The following is a 26,145-nucleotide window of genomic DNA, read 5'->3' as shown; positions in this document are numbered from 1 at the left end:
AGGGGATGCGGTGTATTAATTCCCATGGGTATTGGGTAAATGGGTAATTCCCGTTTTTCCGACAACAGGGAAGGCAGCATTAGCCCGTGACATCAGACGTTGACGGGCACGCACATATAGGTTCCTTGCGCACGGGGCGGAACAAATTCCTAGGATGGTGACGGAATGACCCGCCCTACTCTACCTCTGATTGGCTGGTACTCGTTGCCTTCGTTTCTTATGTTGGTTAGTAGGATAAGAATATCAAAGTAAGAGCCAATCAGAAGCAGAGTAGGGGCGGGTCTTACGTCGCCATCCTAGGAAACGTAACCTCGCGAACCGCGAAGCTAGTAGCAATCTCCAGTATAGCAGAGCTCTGGCCAGCTATGTGATCCTATAAAAATCTACGTTTCGTTTGCGCCCTTCAACGTTGTTGGTTGCGATCTTGTTAGTTATATAACTATACAGGGTTATGATTGGGGAGAGTAACAAAATAGACAAATTCGTGAACCGGTTTTCAATATCATAACAAAGCGTTATGGATGCTGTGAACGCGTTCAACATGGAGGTAAAGTTTGCTCATGTAATACCGTACTCCTAAGAGCTAAACCTAGAGGCTAATGCTAACTAATGTCGGTTGGTTTACGTTAGCCAATTTCTTAGAGAGATAACAACAATTATCTTCATTTTAAACAGCTGTTTTGGATTATTTTTTAGGGAAACGTTAGCTCTAGTTGTACGTGGTTGGTTAAACTTTAATATGACTCGATTGGAGTCGCAGATTCTCGCAAGGCCTCTAATTTTAGTGCCTAGCTAACAGGGAATTTAATGCTAGCTAGCCACATCACTGAGCCCACGATTAACTGTCAGTAGAAATGTCTGGGATAATATTAACCTTAGTAGCTAGCTAAGCTACGTCAATCCTGTAGAATTAGTAGTGTGACTCGCTATCAGCCTTACAAATAACATTACATGTGTCAGGTAGCTGGCACTGCTTCCGACTAATAGTAACGTAATGGCTTGTTTTTGGTAAACTCAATGTAGTCAATCGTTACTAAAACAAAACACTAACATAACAACACAAGCATAACTCGGTATTTTGGTTGTCATTTTATTGTTGTCACTTGAGGACTCTGGACTGTTTTGCCTTCCTGTATGTGAAATGTGTGTCTGTGGTTGGACAAGCAATGGTAACAATCAAAATTAGCTTAGCACCGATAAATATCAGTAGTTGGTGAGTTTGAGGTAACTAGTTAAATGTGTGCATAAGTTACCCTAATAGACATAAATCCACTCCTCAGTCACAGACTCTTGAGTATGATTGTAGCGTAAGTAAAAACAGAAATCCTCAGACTGACATGTTGAACACCCAGCATACATAAGATATTAAAAAAAATAAGTTAGTACATAGAACTATACAAGGTACAATTATGCTATGTGAAACTGAACAGTGTAGAATTGATGACTATGAAGGTTTTGTCATGGCACTAGCTGTGGACCCAGGACTGTGTGAATGGGGATGAAATACTTACCCATGACCCATGTCTGTGGATGTGCAGGGTCATGTGAGACAACACATTGAGTGATTTATCAGATGCTTAACTCTTGTCTATTTTCCTATGTATATTCAGAACGTCTTGACTGTTAATGACTTTCCTACTATTGTTTCTGTACAATAGCTACATTTTGCCATTTGTCATTTTAGCCATTTGTGATGTATATTTAGCCTATTTGTCATATAAAGTGAGAATGTTTTCCTATGTTATTTTATGCTTGGGTTTTTTTGTGTTTGTTTTACAATGAACTTATGTAATTCTTTTTTTTTTTTCAGTTGTTCTCCATGATTGACATGAAGCCTCCAATATCCCGTGCTAAGATGATGTCTGTTACAAAATCAGCCATCAAAGCCATCAAGGTAAATTGAATACTATATGAATTTTAGTGTTTTATTAAAAAGCGGCCAGTGCAAGGGGGGGATCTCCTAGACTCATAGATCTTTTGATTTAGTTGGTTTAGACAGGAATACTGTCATTAAACCCAAAACATTTTGACATGTGATTTGACCTACTAGGGGCTTTGTAATATGCAGTAAATAACTGAATAGTCATTTGTCTTAGATATTGCTATCTGTGATCATGCTAAAATCAAAATCTTTTGCCTCATAGATTGATATTTAGGATTACTTCAAGGAATACTATATCCATAAACTGTAAATTTTAATATCAAGCACTCGCCTCTTCTAGTGTGGATTGCTGGATATGGCAACCAAAGTGGTTCCCTTATTGGCTACTTACTGGATTGTCAGTGAGTGAGCAATGCCTGAGCAGAGCTGCTGGCCTTTGAACAAACCATAGATGGGCATCAGGGAATTAAGGGAGTTGTGTTTTTTCATAAGTATTTTGGAAATGGAGTGGAAAGATATGTTTGGATGTAGTGGAGATATAACACTTGGATTATGCTGTGCTAGTAGATTAAATGTTTTCGCAGACATTTTGGTATCTGTATCTACTGTTAAAATGGTTCTTCACTCTCCTCTTAGCTTAGAAATGGTTCAAACCATTGAAGGCTTTATTCTTTATTTGATAATATTAAGAGTGCAGATTTTCTTTCAGCAACTGACTCTAGACTTACAGAAATCATGTAGGAATTAGGAACTGGGAATTTTATCATGTCCTCAGTATTGTTCTGGACCTCTCTGGCTATGTCTTGCATGATTCAAGTATTGCATAGTGTGCTGTGACTGATGTTAGATTTTGTCTTTTATTAGCTTTACAAACATGTCGTCCAGATTGTTGAAAAGTTCATCAAGAAGGTATGTATATCCTAGAGCCATAGAGCCTGCACAGTACATTAAACATCTGAGTTCAACGTTCACTTTCTTAATGGAGTTTGTCTGGAGACAATGGGAATAAAGTGTTTCTTTTTGGTTTGTTTCCATCAGTGCAAGCCAGAATTAAAAGTCCCCGGTTTGTATGTGGTTGATTCCATCGTTCGACAGTCACGCCATCAGTTCGGTGTTGACAAAGATGTTTTTGGGCCCAGATTCTTGAAGAACTTCACAGATACCTTCCAAAACCTTTACCGATGCCCAGAGGATGATAAGGTACTTTATGTGTGTGCTGTTGCTGTTTTTAATATTGTTGCAATGAACTGTAAAAAAAGAAATATCTCAAGTGTGTGAATAATTTATTTTAAAATCAGAGCAAAATTGTCCGCGTCTTGAACCTGTGGGAGAAGAATGGTGTGTTTGACATGGACATCATTCAGCCTCTGATGGATATGGCTAATGGAGCCATTATACCTGCTCCTGCACTGGAAGGTAAAGGAATGGAAATATATAATTCTCTTTGAGCAATACCTGTAGCATACTTTGGTCTGGTAACGTTTTTATAATCCATGTACTTGAGTGTTACCTGAGAAAAGGTTGTTGGAAAGTACTTTTCTGAAGTGCATGCAAAGACATTAATCTCAGAACATTTTCCTGTGTCTGAACAGTTCCCACAGATCCACAGCCACAGCCTCCTGTCACTAGTGCCTCAGTTGTGTCTGCTTTGCCCCAGCTGCCCACTCCTGATGCCTTAGCTGCCGTAGCACAGCTGTTCCAGTCCCCCCACGGTCAGGAGGTGAGCAAGGCATCAACTGAAATGTTTCATCAGTTGTACTGATATTGAAAACTAAAGAAAAAGTACGTTTTCGCCCCCTGAATGACCGGTCCCTGTCCCTCGTGTAGCTGCAGAGAATGCTACAGAACTTCCAGCAGGCAGATAAGACCCTGGCAGCCACCATAGCAAACAACACACCAAACCCACCCCAGATGCCTGTGGCCCAGCTCAACCCGTACAGCGCACACTCAGAAAAGAGAAGTTCCTTAGCTGAGGTAATGGCATAGCTCACAACTTAACCCTCTGTCATCATATACAAAAATACTTCCCTCACTCACTGTTTATATATTTTATTTTCTCAGAAACTCCTCGACCGATTTGACTATGATGATGAACCTGAGGATGTAACAACTAAAGAAGGCACTGCCCATTCGCTGTGAGTTTCATAACATTTATTTATGCTGGTACATTTGTTCTGTATGTTTTGTGCAAACCTTTTAAATTGACACTTGTAAGCATGTTGCATATATCACGCCCTTGCTGGTATTTGGTCTTAGACGGCTGACTCAAAAATACTTTGTTTGCAATTGTTGCAGCAAAAATGCATTTAGAGGTTCACTTATGTGTTCCAACGCCTGCTGTGACATCATTTAGTCCAATCTGGCGGGGGTTTTTTTTATTAATCAAGGTGTGTTATGCAGATTTTATTCAAAAGTTTTTCTTCAGTTATTATCAAAGGAATCATTTATTTTGGGATTTCTTGTGGAGCAGAGGCGTGATAATTGGGTGGCAGCAAAGAAGAGATTTTACAATTTATATTTCTGCCATTTAATTTCTGGCATTTTCATATACACATTAAGTATATATATAATGTTTTGAAAAGCACAGCTGGAATGAAAAGCACAGCTGGAATTAAAATGTTCTGGTAGGCCATATCACTGAGCCAGCACACACAACACCAAAGTTGTGGAGCTGGCATACTTGAATGGAGCCATTATTAATGTCATTAATCATACATGTAATAATATCTGCTGTGAAAAAGACCTATCACAGTTGTTTTGGTGTCGATTGTCAGTGTTTGCATGATTCTAACACCCGAACTCACTACCTGTTTGTTTTTGTCATGACAGAGGCATTCCTGAAAATGTGTTTAACCAGTATCCCGGTCAGGTGCCGAACACGGAGAACGTTCATCCACATATGATGGGACAGACTGGTGGTATTGAGGTATCCAATTATAAATTCATAATATGGTCATTCTTATATACAACAGTTCTCTAGTATAATAACAGCATGCTGACCACAAAGTGCTGAAAGCAAATGAAGTTGCTCTGTTTACACTTTGTCCAATGAGGTGTAAAGCCAAAATTACATAGTTCAAATGATTAACATGAAAGTTGCTTTATAAATGCTTCCAAATTTGAATGTTTTGATATTGTAAATGATCAGCTGTGTGGAACTTCAAGCTTCAGTGAAAATGTGTTGTGTTAAACTATCCTGTGGTGTCCCGTGGTGTTTTTCTTCTTCTGTTTTTTATTTTTATTCTTTTAACCGCATTGTGTTTTTATCATCCCTCAGCACGGTGGAGGAATGAGTCATGGCGAACATCATATGATGCCAGACGGATACCGTTCCATAAATGAGGCTTATGCACAGTCACGGGTAAACACCCAAACCTGTTCATTTAGTTTTCAATCTCTCTCGTGTGAGAGAAATGCCGACATTCATCAGCTCACTTTTCACTGTGTTTACATTTGAATGTCAACTTTTTTTTCCATTAAGTTAATTTTTCTCATTTGTACAGTTTATGCTAAGATAATGCCATGGCTACCTCAATTGGCAAGGAAGTGTGTATGTAGTGTCCAGGAGGGTTATAAGTCAAGTGCAACTGGACTTGCTCTAGATTCTTGAAGAAGTTTCGCTTCTCATGCAAAAGGCTTCCCCACTTCTGCTTCCGAAGTTCAGTTTCTATGTTGTTAATTTTGAGACCTGTGGCATGAACTCTCTAAATGGGATCTTAGAACACTCTGCTCATTAATTTGGGAAAAATAGTGTAATATATAATGTTATGTCATCATTGTCTTCTAGGGAAATTCAAGAGAAGACTCATCTATGAGGAGGGAGGGCAGACATAGAGGCTATGGCAGGAGATCAAGATCCAGATCTGGTTCCAGGTAAGAGGCTCTGCTCGTCACACATCACTATGTAGTGCTGTGGAATTTCAGTTCCTCAATTAAAGAAAGATCTTTTTCAGATATGCCTCTGTTTGTTAAAGTTTTTATTGGGGCAAATATTACACTTTCCAAAGCCTATTTGTAACTACTGTGTGTGTTAAAGTGATTAAGAAATTATTCAATAATCTGCTGCAGTAGACAGTTCATCCTTAAGGGGTAAATTGTACACATCAGAAAGCATTGAGCGATTGGTGCAGGGCAGGCACTGACACTGTCAGCTTCTGTCTAGATCCCACTGTTCAGGTTGTCATGTCCTATTTAGCTAATGTTGACAAACGTTATTTTCCCTTTAGGAAAAGCATTCTTTGGTGAAACCATGTTCAACTGCTTCAATCTTTTGTGTTTAAGATCTCCCAGGAGAAGAAGATCAAGATCTACATCCCGCTCGAGAAGGTCAAGGCACAGACGCTCTCGTTCTCGCTCCAGAGAACGCCGCTGGCGATCTCGTTCTCGTTCTCAGGACAGGAGTGAAAGAGAGAAGGACAGAGAGCGCAGACAGAAAGGTCTTCCCAGCATCAAGAGCCAGACGCTCAGTGGTATGTGCTGATCCAAAACATATCTATGAATGTCAGTTATGATTCAGTACATACAACTGCTGGAATAACTATTGCATGCAAGTTGCAGCTACAGTATCTACCCAGATTTCCCTGTAGACAGGAGCCACTTTGTTTTCTCAAGTGATAATTACAATGTTTTGAAACCACATTGCTGTGTATCCCCATTTAACAACAATTAGGGCTGCAACAATTACCATTGTTGGTTAATTTGTTGATAATTATTCTTTGAATAAGCAGTTAATAGCAGACAGACAGATACTTGCCAAGTGACATGATAGCTTCAAAGCTAAAAAATGTTGACTTGGCTGATTGTCAGATAAGCTGAACCTGCATTTTGTTTCACTGACTCTTAAATGTACACCCTTGAGCAGAAACAATGTGAGTAGACATAGAGATTTATGGAAGAATGACACAGGCTCTTGTTCAAGAATGACTCAGAAATATAGAACCTGTACTGTAAATTCTCAGATAAAAGCCAGTATTATACCTTTTAAATATATGTGCCTGGTTTGGCAACTCGTGGTTGCCAAAATCAATGAAATTGCCATATTTCAATTTCATATATTTGTTGTCATAATGATCCCATGTAAACAGGCCACACCCAATAAAACAACATCAAGAGTAGTACTACAGTTTCTCCCTCTGTCACAGATACACACAAACTGATCAGGTTAATATAAAGTGGAATTCACTTAAAACAAGTGGTTTGTGTTTGCTAAAAATGTGAAAGAAAAAGAAGATAAAGTAATGTTACCCTGTGGAGTTTTTGACCTGTAGTAGTGGTAATGAGCTGTTTTGGGTTTTTTTTAATGAGTGGATCCCTCTTTTGTTTGTCTCATGAACGAGGATGCACGCGCACTTGGATGATGCAATACACAGTCCTACCAGTGGTTTCACACTACTCCAATGCAGTGTTTCCCACAGAATCAGTTTTGTGGGGGAGGGTTATAGAATTTTTGAATATTAGGATTTTGTTGTTATGATTTTAGCATAAGTAAAAGAAAAATAAAACTTTCTCATTTTAAACAACCTTTGTGGCCATTTGAGTATAGATTTCTGAGTTTACCAGGTGCACGTAAATGCGCCATGAAGTCCCTTGTTTTTATAGCGTATGCTCGGCGCTTTACGATGTGGATGCACAATCTATCTTAAAGTCTTTACATTTTTAAGTGGACATAGTGCAACCGCATCTCTCAAGTGGAGATGGTGAGACGTGACTGTAGGGTAAAAGCTTAGAGCAGGCTGTTTGTGTGCAGCGGGGAGAGAACGAGACGGTGCAGGTGCGTCTGCGTCTGTTTGGGAGTTTATCAGAGAGAGAGCGTGAGAGCATGGTGTGCAGCTCCAAAAATAGAAAATCAATTTGTGGCGGGCCGCCACAAATAAATGAATCTATGGGAAACCCTGCAATGATCTACAAGTGGCTGAAATGCACTATGAAATAGAGAAAGAAGACTGCAAGCTAGTAAACATGGATGTAAACAACGCAGGATTTAAAATGCTTAGCTCTGGAAATGTTTTTATTAGGAAAGAAACTGCATTCAACACATTTGTTAAACCTCAAGGATACACAGTATGTTTTCGTGAGTAACACAACTTTTGTTTGTTTACAACAAAAGTCCACACGGTTCCTTTAACATTAACATGCTAAACCTAGAAAATGTCTTAGCGACATAATGTAGAGTCTTTGCAGGGTAAATTACAGTAGGTAGGGTAGTTGCCACATATCTGTGGGCAGTCACTTCAGATCGGAGCTATTTCTTGTTCTTGAGTTCCAAAGTCAACTCTATCCATGACAATATATAGTATATTAGTAAGATAAAAACTGAGAATGAAGCATTTTCCATGTAGATAGATAGTGAAGCTGAACACAACTTAAACTTCCTCCATCTTCCAAGGTGTTTTTAATGTTGTTTTGTTTGTAGTTTGCAGCACTACACTATGGGTTGGTCAGCTAGACAAGAAAACTCAACAGGCCGACGTGACGTCCCTCCTGGAAGAGTTTGGTCAAATTGACTCCATCAATGTAAGTTTGGACCATTCATGTCAAAGATACTTATAAGCCTCTATGTTCTAAAGCTAATGTTGTTTCTGTATTTCACTCTTACCTTTTGCTCTTTGTGTCCAGATGATACCTCCGAGGGGTTGTGCCTATATTGTTATGGTTCACAGACAAGATGCCTATACAGCCTTGAGCAAACTCAGTAGGGGGTCATACAAAGTCAATCAGAAACCTGTTAAGGTACATAAACTCTACACACACAGATTGCTTTTACCTCCAGTTATATATTGGTTCTGTAGAACTTGTCTTAGTGGTGATTGTTCATGATCATAGCTAATGTCATTCTTGCCTAGATTGCTTGGGCTTTGAACAAAGGTATAAAAGCAGCGCACAAAAAGTTCTGGGATGTGGAGCGAGGCGTTACCTATATACCCTGGACCAAAGTCAAAGTTGAGGAGTTGGAGAGCTATCGGGAAGGGGGTATGCTGGATGTAGACACACTAAATCCAGGTAAACACTTTACAGTTCTTTTAGTATGGCCAAGACTCACTTGTTGAAGATTATAAGCTGCAGTTTTTCTTATGTTGCCATTGTATTTTCTATTGTGCTCAGAGTGGAACACTGCCAAGGACTTCAATAAGCAAGCAGCTGTAAACGGAGCGTTGGAAAGTTTACCAGCAGATGGAAACATCACTGCTCACATCCAGGTAATGCTAATACAGTCTTTAAACACCGTCCTTTCTAATATTGCAAGTGCTGTTATTTTATTGGTATAATGGCGTTGGTGTTGGAGACGCAGATACAAGAAAGATCGTGATACTTCACAATCTTTCTTGTGCAGGCTGTTGGGGAAAATAAACTATTTTTGCACATGAGTAATGGAGCTTATCTGAACCACATTTACATCTTACTCTTCAGAAGTCAAATCACTGCAAGTTTGAATGAATGTTTTAAAGAAATTGCCCAAGCAAATGTCAAAATCCTCTAAATCAAATGAGAAATATTGTGATAGTTTAAGGCAAGAAAATGTTAGAAATACTATGTCAAAAGTAGGGCTGGGTTTTAAAAAAAAGGGATTTTCTGATTCAAAGCAATCTTCATTTAAATTTTCCAATATCGATTCATAACATCTGAGGTTGATCTTTTAATATATGCCTTTTCCTGTGCATTTTAAATCCAAAATAAATCTAGACACCTACCTTTTGGTTCTATTTAAAATCTAAAGTTGTTGTTTATACACTGCGCTAAAGAAAGCACTTATCTGGTCACTCAATACTCATTGACTTTAGAGTCTGTCTATTGTGTTGACTGCTGTAGTGTGTTCATGTTAAATAAAAAGTACACATTCTTGTAACTCCTTTGGGGTCAATTTGTGATGTAAACATTAATATTGTGAATAATGCACCAGGCACAGGGTTCCTTGTACAATTTACAGCATTAGTTCTTTGAGAATCTTTTTCATATCCAAGCAAAATTGGTATTGTAACTGAAATATCCCTGAACGAATTGATATTGAATTGGGACCTTGTGAATCAGAATCAAATCGATTTTGGGAAATCTGAATCGATACCCAGCCCTAGTCAGACCGCTATCCCATTCACTGAGAGATACTCTGCAACTCAAAGGTATATGCATGGCACCTCTCTACAGCTTATTTAGCTTCTGAAAGCTTACATTAGGACTTGGACCATGGCCACAGAAAAAAATCTTCTAATGGTGTCCAGTAAAAGTGTCCAGTAAATTATCATATTGTGTCACCTGAAAGCTAGTTCCAGTAAAGAGTTAAATCACTGTTATAATGTATACCAGCAATCACCAACCTTTTCCAAGCAAAGATCACTTCAAGTTCAAATCAAGTGTTTGGCCAATACTGAGACGCTTGCTCACGTATCAGTGATCACACTTGTCATGCAACAGCATTTTGTGGTGCACGTGCGCAGCATGATGAGAGGTTTTCTATCTGACAGGAAGGCATGGCTAAAGGAGTTCTTTACTTTTATGAGATGTTGGAGGTGTAACTGTTTCTAAGAGCCTGTCGCCTGCAGCTCATCCAACCAGCCTATTGTGGCTGTTTCTGCTTGTATTATTCCTTCCTGCAATATTTAAAGTGATCTTGGGGAAAAAATGCGCTACACACTTGTACATGCTTGTGACACCACTAAATGCAGTGATAAATACAATGAGTTTCCTGTAATTGCCTCATAATAAGTCTCCATGTGATTTTGATGTGTAACGAGCAGCAGAAAGTCAGAATTTTGCATTAATTGAACATAACAGATGCAGTCTCGATGCAGCTCTAGGAGATCGGTGAAAACGAACACATAACATGTCAACTGAAATGCCTCACAATCGACTCAGAGCTCCAGAAAGATCCACAGGTCGATCGCGATTGATGAGTTGGTGACCCCTGCTGTATTGTCTGTTGGGCAGCAAGTAACCATAGTAACACCCAACTTTTGGCACATTTCAGGGTGTATTGATAACTGATGCGGTCACCCACTGTGTCCACTTTTACTGTGGGGGGTAATCTGGTTCAAACTAGGCTAATATGGAATAGGCTGCTGATCTAGAGGTCAAGATAAACCAGTCAGTCAGCAGTCAGTTTGGTGTCAAACAAGAGGACACAAATTTACATGTATTTTGCGTTTGTGTGTACATATGCAAATGCTTGTGGTCTTGTGAGCTCCATCTGTCACAACTGCAGTATACCTGTGGATGACACAGCCTTTAATATCTCTAGAAAAACCACAGTTGTGCTGCGCTGCAAATGATTGTTTTATAATGTTTGTGCATCAGTCACAGAATCCCATATTGCTGTTTCCATTATTGCAGCTACTGCAAAATGTTTTATGTAGAGGTTAATTACTTGTGTCACATTTGATGTTTTGAGTGCAGCAATAAAGCAGAATTATCAGGTACTTATTTTAGTTATGATTTAAATTTGTTAGATGCAGCCAATTGTAGATAGCGTATGTTTTTGTCTTATTACTGAGCTCTTCAGAGAAACACATGATAAATGCTTAATCATTGCCCTGCCATACTCAGACTTAAAAGTGTTTTAACTCTGAGCTACTCGCCTTTCTGACCAAGGTTGGTGGCACTCAGTTCCACTCACTGTGTGGTCTCGATTTGGCTTCGAACTTCCGCTTGACGCTTGTCATGTGAAAACCTCTAAAGGAGGTCAGACAGCCTGTAACGGTTATATGTCAGAATTTACTGCCTGAAACTTGTCCTTTATAGAAAACCCTCACAGACAGGTTGAGTACACCAGATCTGAGTAATGATAGGATTTTTTAGTGTGGAATTCAAATGTTTTATTAAAAGTGATTTTTTTTTTTTTCATTTTTTATGTTTCTGTCATTAATGAATAGCAGGGAGTTTACTCTGTAAGTGGAGTTGTCAACAAGTCACTCACATGCCACTTTTTCGCAACACAGGTGTTATTTCAGAGTCACCAATAAGCAGGCAAATCTGTTTTGGTCATTTTATCCACTTTGCCACAATTATTCAGATAAGCTCCACTGCTTATATGCTGATAGGCATTAAACTCATTAATGCTAATTCATCAGTTTTCCTTTTTCTTTGCAAAATTATTTTGCATCTTCACTAAGTAACCTTGTACTGTGCAGTATAACTTATTTGAATAAAGTGGGAATTACAAAAAACTAATTACTGTGGTATGTGTAGAGGGATGTATTTCTGTTCATCCTTTCTCTGTGTTTGGAAGCTAAGCTCTATCATCCATAATGTCTGGGTTTGGCTAATTTATCAGTGGTGTATACAATGTTTAAAATATCTGATTACAAAAATGTTTCCCTAACCATCCATTAGTGATGGAATAACAAAAATATTTAAATGAATGAATAGATGAATCAGCTTCTTGGTATGTGTTTTGGTTGCAAAGGGTTTGAACCGTAAACTCACAAATATACAAACTGATTCTGAACTTGCAAGAAATAAATAGAAGCAGTGAAATAAAATGTGAGAACAGTAATTTTGACAGCTCAAGTGATTATCATATGTGAAGTCACAATCTTCAATCAACAGAGTTTTTGTTTGGAAATTAGCAATTTTTTTTTTAAAGTCCTCTGATGACCACATGCTGAATAAATGGTTCACAAACTAGCTTAAATAAAATATGATCCAGCTAGATGATCTACACCTTACCATACTTAGTAGGCCTTCTGAACTGAGCACCTCATTTGGAAGAAAGGTTGCTTACATGTCATGGGGTCGAGAATATCTGACTGTTGGCTGCTGGTGGCACTTAAAGGCCCGATTTGGAGGAATTGTGTCAAAATCGGAGACAAGGTAAGCCAACAGCACTCTTAGCATCTAATGCTAAATGTTGCACCAAACTAGCCACTTGTTAATTGAAACTGGACTGGAGATACGATTTTTGAGTTTATATTGACATGATTTTGATAAGGGGAATATTGCCCAACAAAGCAAGCTCAACATGTTTCTCCAAAGTGCTTTGAAAAAAAAATTAAATGCAATAAATAATAGAACCTGCAAATCCAGTAAACTGCACACTGCACCCTTATTTTTACACACCCAGCCATTCTATGTCACTTTAGGACCATTAATCGAATGAGCACTAACTTGCTTTTCTCGCGTACTTTTGAGTTGTCTTCTGTATGCGGAGGCCACATCTGGTGAGTCACCATACTAAACAGAATTTCATCATGGCAAACAGCCAGGTCACTTTCGGGGAGTCTTGCTTTGGGATGTTAAGATGCTTTTAGTGCTCTTAACCCCATGTCTTGATGTTTATGTGCATTTTTCCTCATTAGATTTGACTGGACAGTATAAGCACAAAGCTGCCATATTTTCTGTCCAACTACATGGGTTAAAGGCCCCATGAAATGAAAAATACATTTTCCCCTTTTTATTCCTGTGTCCCTGTGTTAATTGTTCATTTATCTCTTGTTATATGTAAAAAAAACAAAAACATCAGTTTTAGAGTATTTTTACATCAAAATCCCTGTCTTTTCCTGTAAAATGGTATCAAATGTTTGATGACTCATCCTGCACTCAGGGGCTTTTATAAAAGTTCAACCAATCAAATGTGACTTTTGGCGAGTAGCTAGCCACACCAGTCATATAAAACCGCACTTCACCGTTTGTGGGTCATAGAAGCTAACAGCAATATGGAGAGAGATAGGAAGAGATGTGTGTTTTGGGCAAAAACTTTTCATCTCCAAAACAGTGTGGCTGAGGTCTAATTCATTCATCTCTCCCTCGTCTTCCTCCTAATCTTAACAACAGGTTTGGGTATGTGTGGAGCCAACTGTCCGCTGTAGCTCAGTTTCTCTCTGCAGCTCTGTATCACACTAAACTCTAAGCCCCACCCAGTTTTAGCAGTCCAATCAAATGCGAAGGATTTGATTTAAATCCCTCTTATAACTGTACACTGCCCAAATATTCTCTTTCACTGGGAAATACATTACAGTACAGAAGCTGAAGACACTCTAACTTCCGTTTTATGAGGCCCTTAATACAGCCTTTTTCCTTGTGGAAAATATAAAAAATGTACATTTAAAAATTATTGGAAGTCTAGTCATCTGGTGTCTTTTATTATTCTCCTCAGATCTTGTGCATTGTACAGCAATCTGCACTTGGTCCCTCTTCTTAGTCTTGAGCTGCACTTTTGCCCCTTTTTGTTTCTGCCATATTCATACAAAAAGTAGTAATCCGGTAGCAATCTCACATTTCCACATCAATGACCTTACCTTTCAAATCTCTTGATTTTTATTTGTTTTAAAATTTTTGGATCCAAGACAGCTATTAAAAAGTAGCTTTTGACAGACTAACTACTTTTCATACTGTTCTTTTTGGCAAACCCCCCCGCCCCCAAAAAAATAGAAAAAGAAGATTTTTCTTTTGAGCGTTACCTTCCCATGTAAATGTTTGGTCATTTGCCTCTGCATTGTGCTGGGTTGTGTCACAGACACACCTGTGCTTGATGCAGGATGCTTGATGACATACTCTGCTAATAATGCAAACAGGGGTAAACCCTTTTATTTTCGGTTGCTGCTTAATTATTGCTGCCTATATAAGGTAACCTTGTCCGAATCATGTATCGCTGGGTCCACTCCTAAACCTGACCAGCACAGTGCCAGTTTGTACTGGTTGGTCATATTTTCCACTCACTTTCAATCTGTTAAACCAAACAGCACATGCAGCTTATTCAGAGTTGATACCATGTGTACCAACACCATTATAAACAATGCAGACTAATAAACACCTATTTCACAAGGCTTGTAAAGGCTGAATCCAAATGGAAAAGGTGCTGTAATGGCTCTGCCAACACTTAAAAACTGTGAAAGGAGTAAATTAAAGTTGACTACTACATCTCCACCACTGGCTGATTATCAGCTCATTGAGATTAAATATCATACGTACCGCCTCATGTGTCGCCTGCATTTAACTGAGTTTCTCTGCACTTGCCGCTATGCAACAAGCCCCACACCGACAAGGCCAAATGGAGTGCAACATATGTAATCCCACACTCCGCCAGTGTCCCTGCCGCGCTCCTATTTCTCAGCATCAGTGCACCTCAACTCTCTAGAGAAGCTGCGAATTTCATCATGTTTGCTTCCCTGATTGGCACATCCCAGCTACTGCACCTTGACTACTTCCTTCAACTGTATGGCATATCTGGGGTGTGGTATGGGCATCAAATAACTCCTGTCAACTAATGTGATGTGGCCAGTGTGTGTTCCACTGAAAGGATGGAGTTTCACTGTCTGCCATCCTCAATGGCAGCATAGAGGAGGAGACAAGTGGTCGAGGAAGAAAAAGTAGCAAGAAAGATGCAAATGTGTAAACAGTGACAGAATAATACAGTTGAACTAAACTGTTTCAGCAATGTCTGCTCAACACAGTGGGGTTGACAGGGCTTGTGCCACTTTTTTAATCTTTTTGCAAGAGGATAAAAACAGCTTTAAAAAAAAATCTTTTGTATCTTTTCACATATTGCATATGTTTATCTCAGAGTTCATCAGAATGCTTCCTTTCTATGTCTAAAGTTTCTTCTGGGAGGTATTCCTCTGAACCCCTTACAGGAGTTCAGTTTTGGAATTGTCACCCTTGTAAAAATTGGTTTGATGCCAAAAGCCTTCTCTTTATCTCAAGGCCAAGTGAATGATCTCATATCTTGTACGCTGTACATAATTAGTTGCGTTGCCAATTTGTAATGTTTTAAGACTTTTGTGACTGATGTCAAAGTCCATTTATACATTTATTGGAGCTCATCGTTTCATTGGGAGGTCAGAAAATTAACTTATTTTACACTGATTAAAAAAAACTGGATCCAGGATGTGTGTATCCCTGGGTCCATGTTTGGTAGTGTTTTATCACATTTCCATGCATAAATGACCTAACAAATGACACCACAGAACATTTCCAGTGCAGCAATCAGCTATTGCTCCCACAGGTAACCAGGGATGTTGCAGTACAGCGGATACAGCAAAAAATGTAATGGCAGCCCTTCGTCAAAAATAACTCCTGGAATGAAGTGGACAAGGTAAAAAAACAAAAAGAAAAAAACCCAAAACAAAACAGCCAAATGGACCTTTTTATTGCTCATTTAGGACATATCAGCCTTCAAATGGCCTTTAACTTCATTTTTATACAATTTGGGTATTTTGGGAGCCCCTTTACTACACTGTGTAATAAAAAGCATAACAATAAAATTGGTATATATTAATAGTAAAAGACCTGCAAAAAGGTGGGGTGGGGGTGTAATTTAGGTTTTCCTCATTGTCTTTCATACTTTAAAAAACAAAAACAAAACACAGGACATACACTGTTTGTAAAACATATCTTCAAAGTATTATATATTTATTTATTATGATAATAATAATAATAAATTATAATATACTTTTTTTGTGATCCAGTTGTCAGTTTTTAAGGAATAATCAAATTTAGCAGTAAATGTTCATGTCATTTTAAAAATTGAAATTAATAATTCGAAACTCAAAATACATCTTACACAGTACGTTTGTTTCAACTTTTGTTTTAATTTTAATTTTTTTAGATTGACGAGAGTCGATTTAAAAGGCTTCCTTTTCAAATGGTTTTTGTTTTTCAATTTTTTTCCTCAGTTTTTATCATTGAACTAAAACTATTTTAGAATACTACCAAGAATACTAGTAACACATTGGGTTATGTTTTGGATGTGGGTTTTCAGAAAGGGTTTGCATTTTGAACATCTTCAAGCTTCGAATAGAAATGCAGTATTTGTGAACATCAGCTTGAGACTGTAGAGGTAAGGAGGATGAGTTTCAGAATGTGATTGCATCATGTGGTAAAACCTGGAGTTGCTTTCAAGAGAAATAACATGGACCAAATAGATGTTATATAGCATTTGAAAATTTATCATTGATTTTCTTTTAATTTTAATTAAGTGGCTCTATTCTACAGTTGTGAAAAACATAGGACACCCCATGAAAACCTTTGTCTTTTTCAACATATTTAAACATTTGGACGTTTGATCTTCATTTTAACATTATCAAGAGATGTAGGTAGTTTAACTCAACAAATAAAACTGAAGAAACGTCTTTTCAAAATGATTTGTAAAATTTAATCAATATAAATGCAGTTTTCTTGTTAGGACACCCACACATTTATTACTGCTTAAAATGCACCACATAAGGTGCAAATGCTTAGAACATCGTTAGAGAGGATTGTGTCTTATTTAAACTTCAGACATTTAGTTTGGTTTGCTCTTGATTGTTGAAGTGAGTGGTATCACCATGAGCAAGATCAAAAGAGCTCTCTGAAGCCCTCAGAAGGAAGGTTGTAGATGTGTATGAGTCTGGGAAGAGATTTTAAAAGATCTCCAAACAATTAGAAATCAGACATTCCACTATCTGGAACATTTAAAACAACTGCCAACATGGCCAGGTAAGGCCGTCCTAGCAAGTTCAGCCCAAGAGTACACTGCAAGATGCTTCAAGAAGTCTCCAACAATCCTAAAATGTCATCACGGGACCTAAACATAGCTCTTGCCACAGTTGATATCAAAGTACATACATCTTCCATCAGTAAGAGACTGCACAAGTTTGATTTTCATTGGAGGTGTGCAAGGAGGAAACCCTTGCTGTCAAAAAAACATCAGGGCAAGACTAAAGTTTGCCAGTGGACACCTAGATAAAGACCAGGACTTCTGGAACAGGACAGGTGGATCCAAAGTTGAATTATTCGGGCACAATAACAGAAGACATGTTTGGCGCAAACCAAAGACAGCATTTGAGCACAAGAACCTCATACCAACTGTGAAGCATGGGGGGTGGAAATGTCATGGTTTGGGGCTTCTTTGCTGCAACAGGGCCTGGCCAGCTCACCATCACAGAATACACTATGAATTCTTTATTGTATCAAGGGGTGCTGGAGGAAAATGTGAAGCTGAAGCGGATCTGGACCATGCAACATGACAATGACCCAAAACATTCTAGTAAATCCACCAAGGAATGGCTCAAAAGAAAGAAACGGAGAGTTCTTGAATGGCCAAGTCGAAGCCCGGATCTTAATCCTATTGAGATGCTGTGGGGTGATTTGAAATGGGCTGTGCATGCAAGAAACCCCTCTGAAACATCACACAACTGAAAGAATTCTGCATGGACTAGTGGGAAAAACTTTCTCCTATTCGATGTCAGACTGGTAGACAGTTATAGAAAATGTCCAATTGAGGTTATTTTAGCCATAGGTTGCAATACCAGCCATTAGGGCATAGGGTGTCCTAATCTTCTTCAGTAGGAATTGGCATCTTTATTATTTTTTTTGTTAAATAAATAACACAGTTAAATTTTCATTGTTTTTGGATCATTTACATCACATTTATGTATAGATACTGTTTGAAAGAAGATCAAATATTGATATGTCCATATTTCTTAAAAAAAAATAACTATATTAATATATTTCATGGGGTGTCCTATTTTTTTCTTATGACTGTACATGTTGAAGACATATATCTGACTCTTAGCCCTCTGGTTCCTTCTCACTTGCACATATTGGGTTTATATAACCCAAACATGGTTTATCATTTAAAATCTGGACAGTCTTTTCATTTCATTTTTTTTGAATGAAGTAACATTTCAAAGAAAGAGGAATTCTTCAATTATATCCTGTAACAGTGGTTTAGATCCATGTTACAGATGGGGAACATCAGACTCGCATGAGTCTAACAAAGGTGAGTTTAAAATGCTCTTTGGATATTGGGATTCCCACTCTTGGAAGATACTATGGAATGGTTGAAAGGTAAAGAAAGGCTCATTCATAATAAAATGGACCTTTGTATTTTTACATGTCTTTTTTTTTTTTTTTTTTTTTTTACACATGAATAATCTAAGCTGCCAGATTTTTTAGGTAATTTTATTATACAACTGCCTCATTACCATGTTTCACATGTCTTGTGAGTAGCAGGTATAAACAAAGAACAGGAATTATATTGACAAGAATGAAATCACTGAGTTGACCCATCAGGGATAAGATTGTTGATCGAATACAAGGTTCCCAGCTGCCTGGCTCGTGGGGTTTCCTCAGTGGAAATAACCTGCAGGAAAAATGGAGCAGCAGATATCCTGTATTTCCTGCTGATGGGATGAGACACCAGGGTAAGAGCAGACCCCTGTTATTATCTCGCAGTACAGACTGCATCAAGGTTGTTTGATTTATGAACTGTTATTTCTCTCCTTTAATTCTGTCATTATAGTCGCTAAAACAGCATGAAGCATTGTGCTCATATAAACTATGGCAGGTTCTTTTATAGTCTGTCATTATGTTCTTATGACATCATTGTTGCAGGTCATTAGGCACATTTTTCTGTAGGTTCTTAAATTGCACTATAATCCCACGTTTTCAGGTACTGATTTGGAATCATTAACTGAATTGGTCCCATTTTACATCCATCAAGCTTTAATATGAATTCTAGTTTTAAAGCTGCTATGAGCACCTCTAGAATAATGAATGACGACAAAAAAAATCACCCTCTCCCCAAGTGCTTCCTCCCTTAAAGTTATGTTCAGCTGTGTGCAAGTGGCAAACTTAAAGCCACTATGTGTAAGATTTTAATATTTTTGCCTTAAGCACCCCCAAGTGGTAATATCGGAAAATTGACATATGGCAGACAGCAATGTATGCCACTACCCAGCATTGGTTAGGCATTTCAGCAAATTGCCAGTTTGTCAAAATGAAAACTGATGGTTGAGCTGAACTATATTCTTCAAGTGAGGGCAACAGGCAAATGTAGTAAATTCCTTATTATTTTTTATTTGCAATGACGAAAATGTTTCCCCAGGTTACTTGTTTTTTGTTGCATTCACAAAAAAACAACTTATTTTGGAATTTCTTGGCATTTTGGGAAATATGCTTATCCAAGAGTTTGATGAGAAGATTGATACCACTCTCATGTCGGTATGGTAAATGTAAGGTTATGCCCACCAGCCAGTTCACTTAGCTTAGCACAAACAGCTAGCCTAGCTCTGTATTATGTAACAAAATCTGTCTATATACAGACATGAGTGGTATCAATCTCATCTAACTCAGCAATAAGCAAATAAGTGTGTTTTCCAAAATGTCTAAATATTGTTTCAACCCATTAAGATCGCAAAAGTTTTCGCTGTCAGAACTAGTTAGCTTTCTAACCTGAGTGTGGCTCCTAATTAATCAAGCGATAACCAACTCAGCTTAATTCTGAATCCACTGCAAAAGTGCTTTTACCTGCATTTTTTTATGATGATCACTGGATGTTGCCTTTAGAAAATTAAATAACTGGGAAACCCCCCAAATTCTCTTGAAATGCAAAAGAAAATATGTTGTCTGTGCTGATTTTTACTCTGTACACTTTTTCTGTTTTTTCTTTTTATGTGGGACACATAACTACAATGCCAATATGCAGAGGTGGAAGAAGTACTCAGATCCTTTAGTAAAAGTACCGATACAGCTTTGTAAAAATACTCCATTACAAGTAAAAGTCCTGCATGATGAATCCAACTTATATTATACATGACATCATTAGTTTATTAATACTGAAGCATCAGTGTGTAAACAGCATGTTACTGCTATAGCTGTCGGAGGTGAAGCTAGTTTGAACTACTTCATATACAGTTAAGTAGTTTAATCCAGTGGTTCCCAATATAGGCGCCACTTAGGGGCCAAAGGGCCACCAGATAAATCTGAGGGGTCATGAGATGATTAATGGGAGAGGAAAGAAGAAAAAACAAAGTTCTGATACAGAAATCTGTTTTTAGCTTTTGGACTTTTTGAACATTTATTATAATTAACATGTGAGGAATTTAGAGGAGAAAATTACAATTTGGTGGAGCTGTTAACAACTCAGACATCTGAAATGTGACCCCGGCTACACACTGGTTTTTGGAAGATGTTAAAAGCCCAAAAACATTGGAAACCAAGAAAAATACAAGTATTTTGTGCAAAATTGTACTTAGGTACAATACTTCTAAGTAAATGTACTTAGTTACTTTCATCCACTGCCAATATGTGTAGGATGCTTTTTTAAAAAATATCACTTTCTTACAAATTATTTTGATGGCACAGATTTTTGTTTGTAGAAAAATTAGACAATACCTGGTGAAAATTATAGTTGTCTGCCAATGTGTCTTTTTTGTGATAATACCAGTGGGGGATGTCAAAATCTGGCATTTTCTATTCCTACACATAGTGCCTTTAAAGTCTGGTCAGGTCCTGGTTATGTGTACGTATCTCTCTGTGTGTATTTGTTTTATCACTTAAACTCTTTGAATTTATACTTCAGTAAATTCAAATATAACCCTTTCAGTTAGCAGAGTAGAATATTAGTTTGAGTTGTGTATGTATGACAGGCAGCTGACATACCCTTTGCACAGGAATTGGGTGTTAAAATTCAGATTTAGTAATATTTTGGAGTGGCTGATTATAGATCCCTGGGCACTTCCAGTAACCAAATTTAATTTACATGGAATTTTAAATTTTGTAAAAGCTGTCAAAATTTAAGGCAAATTTTACCTTATACCTTTTACATTGCAGGTATTAATGTGTTTAGTTTTCACAGAAGTTTTTGAATGAAATACTGGAAACTTCTACATTGACAAGGAAATCTAAGAGCTGTTGAAAAAGCCTTAGAGGAGGGATTAATGTGCGAGTCATATGTGCACCGATGGCTTAAATTATCTCATAATCTCTGCGTAATTAAGATGAGTTAGAATATAAATAGATGCTTTCTATCAAATGGGAGATTTGTTTGAATTACAGACAGAAGTCTGTTGCACAATAAATAGGGTTTTTTTTGTGTATTTGTTATTCTGATATGTTGCACTGGGAGGTCAGACTGTCACATTTGAAAAGAACGGCATATTGTACTTTGTGTCAGTAACGTGATCTATAGGTGAACTTGCTCTATAGACTGTGTGTCTACAGCCAACTTTGGCTTACACCAAGGAGAAAATGTCAAGACAGGAGCTGCTGTCATGGGGTGATCACCTTGCAGCACCTGGTATGCTATGAGTTTTAACTATAATGTTCATTGAATCTGTGAACAATAGGTATCGTGCATTCATGGATAGAACTGTAACTTGTGTTAATGATAGATTTAGGGTTGTATGTTGAATGCATGGTACATTATTTCTATCTGTGGGAAAAAATGTCTAGTTAAATTGTTACATTAAAGGTTAACTTTAATGTTAACATTTAATCTGTGTGTCACTAATCATACCTTTCATAACATCAGTTTAAATTACTTGAGTGCAGTCATACAGTAACTGGTGAAGCAGATGTAGTTTGATGTTTCATATATTCATTCGTCTAGATTCAGTATTCTGAGTTTTACAATAGGGCTTGGGTTTATAGTGATTTGGTTAACAAGTCTGATTGGCTTAATTAGTATTTGTAGTTATTCTGACTAACTTTGAAGTCATGACTATAATCTTTATTTGCCAAGCACTGTTAACTTTTCATTTATAGATCATTTTATGTAGCCACTAAATTTGTAATGCAACGTATGATTCTGTTTCATATACTCATAAACTATTCTTTTTTTCTAGGTTTTAAAATTGAATATTACTAATGAAGTCAGTGACAGATGCATGCATCAGTTCTCTGACTATAGAATTTTTCTTAATCATCTCAGCTAGGAGGCTGAGGGAGAAAATGAATGCTTTGCTTCATTCTTTATCAATACTTTTGATAGTGTATTAATGTAATTATTGGCAAGTGGCACATTAATTGGAAGTTTTATGAATTTAAAGTTTCATCAATATAAAAATACATACAGGTTATGTCATTTTAAAATGAGAGTCATCCATATGTCTGTATGATGTAGTTTGTGAGTGTTTTTGTGTGGCAGTTCAATGTTATTATCAGCTGTGACCACAGAGGTAACCTTTGACCTCTTTCATTGAGCCATAGATTTTGTCCATTGTTAGTTTGTTGATCAGCAAGATATCGCAAAACAAATTAACACATTTCTGTCAAAGTTGATGGCAGTGTTTCTTAGTTCAATTTATTGTGTGTGTGTGTGTGTGTGTGTGTGTGTGTGTGTGTGTGTGTGTGTCTGTCTGTCTGTCTGTCTGTCTGTCTGTCTGTCTGTCTGTCTGTCTGTCAGGGACAAATTTCAGACTTAAAACCAGTTAATCGGGGATGGCTTGTCCAACTGGGGACAAAAGGGTTAGGGTAAGTCTCCAGGAAATGAATGTAAGTTAATGTAATGTCCCCAAAAGTGACCTAGGACAATGTGTGTGTGTGTGTGTGTGTGTGTGTGTGTGTGTGTTCTTTCATAGTGTGAACTCCTGCTCCTCGGGGACTAGGAGCAGGAGACTTTAGCGCTTTCCTGCTCAAGTTTCCACCTTGACCCTGACCTTAAAGTCAGTGTGTCAGCTTGGTAATAGAGAATTTTGTCAACTCTTAAGGCAGGTTTGTTGAGAAATTAATTTTAAATTTAAATTTTAAAGTTTTGGTTGTTTTGGTGCATTATAGGAAACAAGTGAATTGTTCAGCATTGTTGGGATGGTGATCTGCACCTTCCAAATGCCTTTTGGGTTTAATAATTTACCTGAAGTGCTAGTCTCTCTCAGCTCCTCCTATTAAAACTCCCAAGTGTCCTCTTACAATAAGCCTCAGAAATGGCAAACATCCTCCCATATATGGTTCATGTTCTGCCAAAACTAGAATTGTTAAACTCTGTTTACAACTATGTGCAATTGTAGTAGTGTGTCCACAAATCGATAGCATTAAAAAATTAAAGCAATTTTAATAACAACTGCAACCCTTGTTTGTCTGTGACGGTTATGCACTTTACATAAACACACTTGCCAATGGCCAATAGCCAATGGGTATTTGCAGGAATGAGGAACTGGATACCTTTTTTTTAAAAAAGGAAAAAATACAAAAGCTACCCTGTGCCTGGTGATGTTGGGTCAAAAAAATGCAGTTATTGTATGCAATGGGTAAGTAACAAAAGAAGGTGTATGTCACTCATTGTTTGTCCCAGCAATTCATTTCAGTACATTACAGAATGACATGAAACCTAAAGAATTGTCTACATCCTGAACTGCTTCTCTTCCAACATAAATCCTGAGCTCATATTTCAGGAAGGACCCCCGTCATGCTAAATTGAATGCATGCAATTTCACTTGTCCTGAGTTATTATGACTAGGTGACAGTTTTTCATTTGTCATTTAGCACTAGTTCATTTAGAGACGCATATCATTACCTAATTATTCTGTATTCTACCATAATATTTTGGGATTGACTCCATCCAACCCTTACAAATGCATCATCATTATGTCACAGTGCTGTATATTCTGGATAAACTAATATCAAATAACATGAGTCCATTGAGCAGCAAATTTTCTCCATGTTTCATTCCCTCGGTGTGTTAAAAGCTGTAATATAATTAGAAGTAAAAGTCATTTTTTTACTGTTACCTCACTAATGAATAAAGACAGTGATACTGTACAACACTTGAAGCTGGCTTTCAAGATGATATTAGCTTCAATATTTTAATAATGCCAAATATGACATGATACCAGAACACAGTTCCTTGGGAATTAAGTAAATTAATTGATTTTTTTTATGTGTGTAATTGAAATTGTGTTAGTTTTTGATTATAATAATGTGTGTATCTTCTTAGGGCTTGCAGAAAGACAAATTAAATACAAAATGGTGTAATCAAGAAGCTGCTTCATGCTGTGGGATCAGAAAATGTTGTAGATGTTTAAAATGTTAAAAAATGATGCTGTAAATGTTTTAAATCTTTTAGTAGGTTGCCGCCTCAGGAGGACTGTATTAATGTCTTCACTTTAATCTTAATTTGGATGCCATTGTTCTTTGTCTTCCAGGTGTCATCAGTTCAACAGGCAGCGCCGATGGGAAGTCCACCTGCTTTTCCTGGCCCCATCATGCTGTCCCCTACGTCCATCCCCCCAGGAGGAGCTCCTTTCATCCCCACAGAGTTAAACCCTACAAATTTGGCACCGAGTAAGATATTTATACAGAAAATACTGTGGATTTTATAAGCATCATCTAAGGGGGAGATGTGTGTGCTGTCATATTGATTAAAATGCTGATGTGGTGATGTCACTGTTCTTGGCTTGATGTTTCGCCCTTAAAAAAATTCTCCCTGGTCTGGTTTTTATGCTGTCATAATACTTGTCTTCCCTTTGGGATTCATCAAATCTTATCTTGTTTTTGCAGCAGTAAGTATAAAACCCCCAGAGGAGTCCGCCAAGGATTCTACAGGAGAAAAAGGCACATCCTTAGATGCAGGTACAGACAACCAGCTGGGATCCCCTACAGCACCAGTGATGACCCTGCCAGGCCCACCAGTCATGCAGGGTCCCAGACTGGGTATGCCACCTCTGCAGCATCCTCCTGGAATGCCAAATCCTCATCTACCTCCATTCCTCTCACCTCCAAACATGCCCCCGCAAATGATGCCTGGAGGACCCATGTTTCCACCAGACAGATTCAGGATGCCGATGCCCTTCCCTCCTCGTGGCCCTCCTTTCCATCGACATCCTTCCATGGGACCAGAGGGCATGGGTGACAGGGAAGGGATGCATTTCCGAAACGGGAGGCCAGGGTTTGGGTGTCCACCCTTCCACAGAGGAAGGTGGTAGAGGTCAGCTGACTGATGGACCTCAGGGGAGACACTGATAAACCACTGTGAGATACTAATCAATATCAGGACATCTGGTTCAACAAGGACTGCTGTGAACAACAGGGTTGCAGAAACTTTTGTTCAGACTTTTTTTACACCACCAGAACCTTTTCTTAGGGTTGAATAAACAATGAAAACCAAGACATGGCGTTCTGAATGTTGTCCATGCTCCGATTTTTGCTGTAAATACTGTACGTGCTTGTAGCTGTTTGCTATCTTTTTGTATAGGCCTATTTGAAGTTGTGTAGTTTATGCTTAAGTCTGTAATCCTGGTAGTTGGAGGTAAAAACAAAAGCAGAGTCTGTATTTTTTGAGCTTATTCCCTCACAGGAGTTTTTGTGTATGGAAGGAGACAGTAAAACTCTACAATTCATACCTTTTTTGGTATATTGTTTTTAGTAAAAATGTCTTTGTACCACATCAATGTCTAATTCTTCACCAGAGAAGTTGGATTTCAGTTCAAGCAGAAGAAAGGAGATTTCATGTCCTGCCAGTAGAGGGTAGAGTAAACCCTGTTACCATGGCCAACCTCTGTTGTACATTAAGGTCACACCTTGTAGGATCATGTGCAGTGAATATTAAAAAGGAGTGCTACCATTTGATCAGGTGGTTT

General features: G+C 38.0%; 1 protein-coding gene across 1 annotated transcript; it reads left to right on the top strand.

The window, feature by feature from the left end:
* The first annotated feature begins 302 nt into the window (after positions 1-302).
* Positions 303-26,134, top strand: LOC122983472 (SR-related and CTD-associated factor 4-like). Its single transcript, XM_044353203.1, has 18 exons — positions 303-547; positions 1,811-1,894; positions 2,747-2,791; positions 2,921-3,082; positions 3,181-3,298; positions 3,475-3,602; positions 3,710-3,856; positions 3,944-4,017; positions 4,712-4,808; positions 5,160-5,243; positions 5,670-5,755; positions 6,164-6,351; positions 8,295-8,395; positions 8,498-8,611; positions 8,725-8,881; positions 8,984-9,078; positions 24,712-24,850; positions 25,067-26,134. The coding sequence occupies exons 1-18, from the start codon at positions 518-520 to the stop codon at positions 25,489-25,491; spliced, it is 2,274 nt and encodes a 757-aa protein (XP_044209138.1). The 5' UTR covers positions 303-517; the 3' UTR covers positions 25,492-26,134.
* The last annotated feature ends 11 nt before the right edge of the window (positions 26,135-26,145 follow it).

The sequence above is a fragment of the Thunnus albacares genome, chromosome 6 (genome assembly GCF_914725855.1).
Source record: "Thunnus albacares chromosome 6, fThuAlb1.1, whole genome shotgun sequence".
NCBI classification, from domain to species: domain Eukaryota; kingdom Metazoa; phylum Chordata; class Actinopteri; order Scombriformes; family Scombridae; genus Thunnus; species Thunnus albacares.
The sequence above is the reverse complement of the archived record's forward strand: the minus strand, read 5'-3'. Positions and strand labels throughout refer to the sequence as shown.

Excerpts from the sequence above, each read along its gene's own strand:
- LOC122983472 (XM_044353203.1), top strand. The coding sequence starts at position 518 with ATGGATGCTGTGAACGCGTTCAACATGGAG. Across the intron at positions 1,895-2,746 it reads CAGCCATCAAAGCCATCAAG|CTTTACAAACATGTCGTCCA; the intron begins GTAAATTGAATA and ends GTCTTTTATTAG. Across the intron at positions 8,396-8,497 it reads GTCAAATTGACTCCATCAAT|ATGATACCTCCGAGGGGTTG; the intron begins GTAAGTTTGGAC and ends CTTTGTGTCCAG.